At 32.5% G+C, this 10,320-nt stretch overlaps 1 protein-coding gene across 1 annotated transcript; it reads right to left on the bottom strand.

Annotated features, from left to right (window-relative positions):
- Nucleotides 1–450: 450 nt before the first annotated feature.
- Nucleotides 451–6,369, bottom strand: LOC110794964 (uncharacterized). Its single transcript, XM_056841226.1, has 3 exons — nt 5,660–6,369; nt 5,061–5,384; nt 451–993 (listed from the first exon to the last, which is right to left on the bottom strand). The coding sequence occupies exons 1-3, from the start codon at nt 6,013–6,015 to the stop codon at nt 924–926; spliced, it is 750 nt and encodes a 249-aa protein (XP_056697204.1). The 5' UTR covers nt 6,016–6,369; the 3' UTR covers nt 451–923.
- Between the last annotated feature and the right edge of the window lie 3,951 nt (nt 6,370–10,320).

Below are 10,320 nucleotides of genomic sequence, written 5' to 3' on the forward strand. Positions count from 1 at the left end.
TGTACAAATTACTATGGGAAATTATTTGAAAACATAGGCATCACCAATTCTAACTATATACGTCAGGTCCTTTTTAAAAGGTTTCAACTTTTAATAAATCAAGATAAATCTCAACTTTGGGGTTGCAACTTTCATTGCTTTAGTGACCTACAATCTATGTTATGTGGCACCAATGACGTATCTAGGATTTTCAAACAGGGTGTGCAAAATATAAATTTACTTCAATTCAAATCTATTTTAAAGAGCATAAATATTCCCTTCAAAACTCCATATTCAATTCTTTTTGTAAGTTGTAGTTGGTGTCGTTTATTCAAAGAACCCCATAGAAGAAGTATTTGATCATCAACTTAAAAAAATAATTGAAAACTTAATGTAAATATAAACAATGGATTATGAGAATTGAACTAAGTAATCTGTTAAAATGAGAGTTCGAACCCTAAAACCACTAAATACCTACTCAGCAATCCCACAATTTCACTTATTACCATTGAGCCAGAAACAAGTTACAGTATTTATTTGCAAAGAATATATTTTATAGATTGTTCTAGGGTGTATAAATGTCTACCCTCATTACACAGTGGATTCGCCTCTGTGTGACACAATATACAATTTTATTTTTTACCTGAATGCAAAAAATTAAAAATTCCGTCCCACAATATATAGGGTCATAATATTTTTAAAATACAAAAAAAACTAAAAACTTATAAAAAAAATTCCCCGAACGAAATTTCATATATAAAAAAAACATCAACTTGAAAACGGGAGCACATGCATTTAACTGAGGTTATTTTTGTTGGAGATTGTTCAAAAGTTGATACCTAAAAGTTGGAACCGCCATAATTTAATATAAAGTTGAAATTTTTTAAAGAAGATCGACAAGAATCAGTACTGATGACGTCATTTTTTCCGATTTATTTCCCATATCAACCTATCGCATAACACCTACACGTCCAAAGCTGTAATCCACACCGATAGCAAAATCCGCAACCACACCTGCAATTTTCATACCAGCAATACAATAAATTACGTTATATATAAATTATAACTTCTACGTAGTACTTAGAGCTGTCAAAACAGGTCATCGGGTCGGGTTTGGGTCGGGTCATCTCAGGTTTCGGGTCATGATCAGGTCGGGTCGTGTCGGGTCAATATTTCATTCGGGTTGAGTTCGGGTTCGGTCGGGTCGATTTCAGGTCGGGTCATATCGAGTTTTTTCCTATCCCGGGTTCAGGTCAGGTTCGAGTCGGGTCACATTTCGATCAGGTTTGATTTCGGGTTCGGGTCTTATCGGGTCGGGTTTAAGTCGATTTGTAGCAGATAATTTCGGGTTCGGGTCTTATCGAGTCTGGTTTAAGTCGGTTTGCAACCCAGTTATTTTCGGGTTCGGGTCTTAGTTTGGATCAGATAATAATCAGATCAAATAGAATTCAGATCGGGTCACTCTCAGGGACGGGTCAAACTCGGGTCTGATAATTAACCTATACATTTTAAGAATTTTATATTCTAAAAAATTTTGTTTAACTTATTTTAGAGTTAAATTTTTCAATATTTAGCAATAAATAATTAAAATAGATATATCAATGAAGTTAATATTTGGTCGTGTCATTGATATCTCGGGTAAATCGAGTATCGGGTTCTCACAGGTCGGGTCAATAGCAGGTTTCATCGAGTTACAATCGGTTTCGGGTTGACATCGGGTCGGGTATCAAATCGGGTTTGGGTCATTGTTCGGTCGGGTCAGTTCGGTTATCGGTCATTTTCGGGTCGGGTGTCGGGTTCGGGTTCGGGTGTTACAACATCGGGTTAAAATCGGTTATCGATTTTTTCGGGTCGGGTACAGGTCGGGTTTCAGGTTACCTGTTTTACCGTAATTTCGGGTCATGATCGGTTACGAGTTCGGTCGGTTCAGGTCGGGTTTTCGGGTCGGGTCAGTTTTTGACAGCTCTAGTAGTACTCCTACGAAGTAACAAATGTAATAAGAAACACATCACTAGTATCTTTGATGTTAATTAACAAATGTAACTTTTGGATGCTATACAGAGGAATGTAGGATTGTCCAATTGTCGATTGGTTTGGGTACATTTTGAAATCATACAGAAATATATGCACAAAACAATTCGGTATGGGATTAATTGTCTGTTAGTTTAGTGGTGATTGAGGTTGAACTTGGTATGGAAGACCCCGTGTTCAATCCCCCACAATAACAATTAGGAAGGGACCAGAATCTATTCAACCAGAACTCGTCCCGAATCCGGATTAGCCCTAAAGGTGAATCGGGTGGTAACACAAAAACACAATTCGGTATGGGTATTTGGATCATATCAGTTTGGTATGGGTATTTATTTGGATCGGATCAGTTTTTCAGGTGCAGTCATCACACCCTAAGAGCAACTCCAATGGTGAGCTACAATCACATCAAATTTCTACCTACATTTAATCTAAGTTACAAATGTTCACATTGGTGGGCTACAATACCTTGTAATTCCCTATAAATTTAATTTGAACAATTTATTTATTTGAGTTACAATTTTTTTTGAGCTACCTGCCTAAAATAGCTATAAGGTTTTAACAGCTGCTTATGTCATTGTTGTAACAATGATGAACTAACTGCTCATATGTTCATTTTTTTGTGAACTCCTTTGTTTAACCATTGGAGTTGTTCTAGAACGATAAAATCTATGCTCCCTTAGCTTGTGATGGACGAGTATGGATTTTAAACTGAACCCACTGCAATACATGCCCACCTAAAAAACATTCTAATTTCATATACTTTCTTGTATCATTTATTTCTTGCTCGTATATGTTTTATTAAAATACTTTTTCAAAGTATCCTAAAAATAATAAATAAACAAAATAAACGTCCAAATGTTTTTTATTTCTATTTTTCTACTCTCACCGTCCCTTTTTAATCCTTACATATTGTGTTTTGATTGTCTCATTTTAATCTTTATGTTTGGAATATTTACTTTATACTGTCACATAAATGCTTCTAATATTCTGTCAAAAATTGTGTCAGATGATTATTTTAATCCATTGAGTTTATCGAGGTTTTTAATCTTTCCCACTTCTCTACTAGGACATTAAAATTTTCACACTTTTCCAATGTTAAATTTTGGATAAAATTGAAAACATTATAAATAAACGTAATTCACATTGTTTAATACGTAGTAAAAAATATAAGAAATCTCAATCCATATTAAAATTATTAAATCGTGTACCAAAATATAAAGAATAAAAAATGACGGAGAGAGTATAATTATTTTTGTACAATTGGTTCTAATAAGTGAGTAATGCCTATGTGAGATCAAATTTTGGGTTATTAAAGTGCCTATTAGCTAGGTGAGTGTGCATACTTGGTAGTGGGGAGGGGATCAGGACGGGAATCAATTCGTGGACTATGGACCGTGGTGCACATAGAGCATAGTGCACCAAAAGAACATATGTGCATAAGCAAAAGAACATGACACTACGCCAAAAGAACATGCGATATAATATTTCACTTTTTTGTTATAAAAATAATATATTATTTTACTATTTATTAAAAACCTAAATAAAAAAAAATACTCATGTTCTTTTCTCGTAACCAGATGTTCTTTCAATTATATGCTAGTGTTCTTAAGGTGCACCATGCTCTATGTGCACCATGGTCCACCTTCTAAATTGCGGGACGGGAATAGATAACATCCACAGGATGACAGGACCACATCCAACCTCATTGACTACATCCATAAAAACATAAACACTGAGCATCAATTGTAGTGTTATCTCTTATTTGCCCTCTCTTAGTCTCTCTTCATTCACCTCATCACCACTCTTAACAAGAGTTAACTATAAAAAAAAAACTCAAGAAATACACTAACTCTTATCACTATCTCTTAGGTAATTTTTTCCTATTTTTTATTTTATTTTTAATACAAAAATATCAAAAAGTAAGCATAATGCCCCATAATATTCCACCTCACTCCACTCTTATTATCTAAGAGCTACCTCTTATTTAGAGGATGTCATAATCAATCTCTAAATAAGAGGGAGCTAAGAGTTATATCTTATTTGCTAAGAGTTAGCTTTAAATTTTCTCTCTTTAAAAGGGGGCTAAGAGTGATCTACTATTGATGCTCTAATAAGGGAGACTCGTATTTTCCCCTCCCAAAAATTGTGGAAATAGACCAACTCTTAACACTAGCTCTTATACTCTATTCCCCTCTTTTCTTTTATTTTATTTTTATACAAAAACAATGATGTGGCACTAGCTCTTATTTCAAAAATTTCTCAGACTCTCATTACACACCTAAGAGCTAGCTCTAATTTTTTCTCTCTCCTTAAGAGTCATCTAAGAGACTCCCCTTATTCATGCTCTAAGTCCTTAAACAAGATAGACTCCGCACGTAATTACTCACTCCGTCCCAAAATGTTCTTTACGTATTTTATTTTGGAAGTCCCAAAATGTTCTTTACATTTCCTTTTATATTATCACAGCATAAACGATTAAACGCTTTAATATTTTATCAAAATTTGTGTCAAAAATTATTTTAACCAATTAAATTTTGTTGGGATATTTAATCTCAAATTTTTCCATTGGGACATTAAATCTCTACATTATAAATAAACGTAATTTGTCTTGTTTAAATAAAAAAAATAAAGGGATCTCAATACACATTAATTAGTTAGTCGTTAGATCGCGTGCAAAATACCAAATGTAAAAGAAAAAAAAATTATTGAATGTATGTAGCCAAAAATAAAATAAAATTTAAAATAATAATATAAAAAGGGTGATGATATAGGTAGCAAGTTGCGACAACATTTAGTTGTCGCAATCTTACGTGTCGGAGTTTAATTGGTACATATAGGCGCCACGTAGGCTATGCGTCATCGGAATGTTTTTACTATCAATGCAATAATTTTACTATGAAAATATGTAAATAAGATATTCGATATAAACAAGGAAACAAATTAGAATATTATGATTTTCCTACATTTTCTTTAAACATGTATAATAGGTTATATAAGTTAAATGTTTTAGTTTCCAATTTAAATCACCGACACATAAGCGAAATTCATACCTGCAGTGGATACGGTTACAGCCTATAGTTCTTCCAACGTACATACGACACTGGGGGCATCTCTGCCAACAATTATTCTTAATGAGTTTCATAGTCATATCATACTCATTTTCAACCCCTAATTTCTTGAATTCCTCACATATCTTCCCATCATGCCATGCAACCTTGCATTTTCTACAGATTTTTTTCCGGCAATGCGGACACTTCGCCTTTGCCGTCCTCGTCTTTTTACTCCATTTTTCCGGTAGGAAGATAGGCGCTGAGCACTTTTTGTAAGGGCAATACAGTGACGGTATCTTAGATTTCGATACAACGGCCTCCCATCTACATCAAATAATAAATTTAATCAGATGTTAAACATATTTATCAACACAAATTAAAACAAAACCATACGTAAAAATTCGATCGAATCAGCCTACTAAACATACATGATGGACATATCAAATACTATATAATGATCAAAGTTATGCATTGGTACGCGTGAAAGTGACAAAGAATGCGAGTAAAAAATGAACAGATAAAGTATCAATCAAGTACTTAAATTTGTAGCTTTAATTTAGTTAAGGGAAATTCGATTGCACATAAAAAGTTATACAAACCTATCGAGAACGGGTTTTGGGATGATGGTAACGCAACAATTGAAATCGATTACTTTTTTGCAACCGACGTCAGGGCATATGATAGTAGATATGTTATCTTGGACCTTCGCATCGATGTACTTTGAAATACAATCAACACAAAAAGGGTGATAGCAACTTATTTTAGGGTTAGGTTTCCGTTTCTTTGAGGACTTGTTTATGGGTTTAAAGATGGTTTTAATTGGCTTTCTTTCCATACAAATTAGGCACTCGAAGGTTTCATTATTAATACTAATCACTTTTTCTCTCTTGGGATTTTTCGACACCCGACTTTTGAAGAAAGCGATGACCGGAGAAAATAATGCTTGAATTCTCATAATGATCGACGAGAGAAAACGATGACCAAACCAGAGAAAATAATAAGGCTTACTTTGTGGAATAAGATATATTTGTGTATTCTTTTTTCTTGTCAATGACAAATATATTAAATTATATCTTTAGATATATATAAATTTGAAAATAATCAGTACTTAGCTTTAAAAATAATAATAAACAAAACCCACTAAATGTAATTAAGTACTACTATACAACTATGAAAACTAATCCCGCAACAAATAGGAAAATTAATAATTATAAAAACTTTATTTTTTTAATGCGAACTTCTCTTTTATTGTGTAGTTTATGATTAGGAAAACTACACAAGTAATTAAATACAGTATATGCAGTTCCTAAAAATAATTGAACTCAATTCACTAAACCTATTTGATAACATGCTCCTCTGATAATACTTATTTCTTGATTAGTTTACTAAAAGAGTGATGTTGTTATGGTTGAGGGAAGTTGTAGACTTGTAGTGACCTACTTTTATGGAATAGAGGGAGTGTTTTCAAGTTAACTTAATTTATCAAATAGTTTATCCGTCAAAATTGCATTTTGTTACGCCATAAGATTGTATTACTTAGTCAATTGTGTACCATGATTAAGATTCAATTGGTGGATGGTGAGGTTTTAAGGGTGCTAACTGTCACCGTAGGAATGGAACATACAGAGAGATGGGAAAGGGTTTGCACTTTGCAGTCGTGACTCGTGAATATAATCTTGATAGTGGAAGGATATAGAAATTATGCGGGCGGCTGTGGATGATGGAGTCAAATGAAAATTCTAGAAATACAAAAGATCATCAAGGAACACCCTGGATCCGCCAAGTATTTAAAATTCAATTTTAAATACTTTATTAGTTCGCCAACTATTTAAAATTTTTTTTTTTTTTTCCGGGGGTGGCACATCATATATGATTTTTAATTTCTACTCCCTTAATTCCTTTTTTATCTTCCTGTTTCTATAAATGTCGTTCCTATTTGATTTTTCTATTTCTATTTTTGGACATGACTTTTTACCATAAATTTCCCACCATCCCTTATTTAATTCATTCACATTTCTCCATTCACCCACCCAATCCCACTTTTATGATTCTTTTTTTACTTTAATAAAAATATATTCTCTCTCCTTCATTTCTTTATTATTTTTCTTCATTTCTCTATTATTTTTTCTTACACCCAATCATTACAAGATTCCATTTTCTTATTTTCCACCTCAAACACCAAATAGGAAGATCATTTAGGAATGGAGGGAGTACTTCGTATATTTTTAAAGTTTTGTTGTTATTTTCTATATAACACGGAGTACTCGTATATATTTATATTGTATAATCTTTAAAATATTAGAATTTATAAAATAACGGTGAACGGTGAAATTGATAAATTTTATGTAAACATTATAATTAGTACTCCACAAATTGTCATTTTCATTGTATTTTAAAAAAAAAAATTGTACTTTTCGTGTCTACCCTGTTTCAAAATTCTGGATACGCCACTGGATCCAACTATCCATGGTCATCACCCCCCTATAGGCTACTAGATTTTTATGCACGCGATGCGTGCTTGTAATTAAAAACGCATACACAATAATACTTATTTGGTTAATTCATTTTTTCTTTGTTTTAGATTTTGGTGATTTTAGTAAATATCTTTTAAATTAATTATCTTTTATATTGTATTATAAAAAAATTGTGTTTAATTTGTTTTATTAGTAAAGGGTAAAATAGGCAAACACAATTTACGTCGCTTCAGGCGTTCCCTTGTATATTAGAGACTAGATTTTAGCTCGTGCGATGTTGGATTGAATTTCATTTTAGATTTATTTTTTATATATTTTATATATTACATTAGATAAGTGTTTAATGTTGGATTGAATTTCATTTTAGATTTATTTTTTTAATTGTTAGAGTGGTTAATTTTGGATGGAGTTGTATATATGTAGTATTCGTAATTAATTATCTACATGTCACATAATTATTTATCTACATGGCACTCGACTTTTTTAATTCATAAATAATTTTGAAATCTTATTTTTCATTCGTCAAAACCATTAGATTTCCTACGTGGCGCTATAAAATTGGATTATTGTTTGATGTTCGATTTTTATTTTAGATTAGTTTTTTATTTTGGATTGAATTTTATTTTAGATTGGTGTTTGATTTTGGATTGCGTTTTATTTTAGATTCATTTTTTAATTATTAGAGTGTTTGATTTTGGATGGAGTTGTATATATTAGTAATTAATTAATTAAAATATCTATGTGACACCTAATTAATTATCTACGTGGCACTCGATTTTTTAATTCATTTTTATTGGCCGAAACCATTAGTAATCCTATGTGGCGCTCTAATAGTTCAGCAACTATGCCTCCTTTATATATATATATATATATATATATATATATATATATATATATATATAGGACCAGGTTCTGGTGATAACCTCTAAGGATCGTAGGATTGATATGGAATGGACGGATGAGATTTAATCTCACAAAATTTAGTTCGCCCAAACACGTCTTTCTCTCTCTAGTCTGTGCTTTCCAATGTATCCCAGAGTTTCTCTATCTTCCTCAGAAAAGTGACGCACGATTTCTGGCTCTTCGAAAGCATTAATTCTTCAATTTCCAGAAAATTGCTTCGATTTTGAACTCAGGTATTACTCGATTCAATTTCACTCGATTTTGCGCAAAATGTAATTCAGCGACGCTAAAATTTTCACTTGGATCTGCATAATTGATCTCAAACTCAGGTATTTACTTGCAATTTCTTTAGTTTTAAGCTAAATCTTTTTAAATTATTCAACAATTCGCTGCGAATGATATTTTTCTCTGATTTATTGAGTTATTTTAGCTGATTTTTTAGTGCATTTTGTATCATGATTTTGTGCTAATTTTGGAGCTCGATTTTGCGCTAATATTGAAAGATGATGCTGAACGATTTTTGAATCGTTTGAGATTTTTCACGTACGCTTGATTTTATTGAATTTTGGAGCAAATTCGGTCGAAATCAATTTCTAGGTATAAGGCTTGATCGAATTTTAAGTAATTTCATTCATCTTTAAATTATCCAAAACTGTTGCTTATGCTGAAGTTGAACAATTGCAGTTCTATCATTGTTTAAAAATGGATATTGATATGTTTAAAATCTAGTAGAAGTAAATCAATTAGACTCCTAACATTGATATTGATATGTTTGGTGTGATTAAGCTTTATGAAAGTAAACGAAATATCTACGAAAGTAAACGAAATATCTATGAAAGTAAACAAAATATCTATGAAAGTAAACAAAATCTCTCTAAAACTAAATTGATAACAAACTACTGACAGTGTTTCCTTGTGTTTCTTGTTGGATAGTTAATCTGATATTGTGGTGGTCTAATGTCGTTTAGACGGGAGTTCTTCCGCAACCTCTATTCTTGTGTGTTTACGAGTAGCTGTTGTTGAGATGCTGCTGTTGGGTTTCAGTTGGTCGTGTATTTGTTGAGTGCCTCTCACGTATGTTGTGGTGATGTCTTTCTTCACGGAAAGGTCATAACTTCAATTTAAACCTTATGCATGATTGTAATATGGTTTAAAATTATGTTTTCTTGGAGGTATGACAGTGGTGTGTTTTGACACAAAATGAAAGTAACCAAATTGACTAAAAGTAAACTTAATCTCTCTAACAGTAAACTCGATCACTCTAAAAGTAAACAAAAAAGTCTTTTCGTTGCAGCTGTTACTTTTGTTGTTGGATGTCTGTTGTCATGATTCTACAGTGTGCAGTGTGAGTGTGTTTGTTTGTTGCAACTGCTGCTTCCCGTTGCTGGGTTGTTCTGCTGATTGCAGGTTGTTTCAAGTGCAACCATTGCGTCTGTTTGTCCAGCAGGTACTAGTTGTTAGGGTTGTTGTTGTGGAGTGACTTGCCGTTTGCAGGTTCTGCTATGCTCTGCTGCAGTTTGGTCATGTTGTTTCTTATTTTTGTGCTACTGGCTTCTCTCTCGCAGATTATTAAGCCTTTTGATAGTGCTTGCTATAAATGGTTTGTACTATGCACTTTTGTGGTTGACTGAAATTTATCAGGTTCTGTTAGAATAATAGTTGATAATTAAGACGATGTGGTTACACCAACTGATAAAATAACTAAAATTGTTAAGTGTTGGTGTCTTAGAAACAATCTTGGGACTAGGTTCAGAGTTGTTGGAAGAGTCTAGTTGCTGCACAACAACCTGATCATGTGTGTTCAATTAGTCTTTATCATAAAGTGTCCTGTTTACTTTTGGAGAGATTAATTTTACTTTTCAAGAGATTTAGTTTACTTTTAG

The sequence above is a fragment of the Spinacia oleracea genome, chromosome 3 (assembly GCF_020520425.1).
Source record: "Spinacia oleracea cultivar Varoflay chromosome 3, BTI_SOV_V1, whole genome shotgun sequence".
NCBI classification, from domain to species: Eukaryota; Viridiplantae; Streptophyta; class Magnoliopsida; order Caryophyllales; family Amaranthaceae; genus Spinacia; species Spinacia oleracea.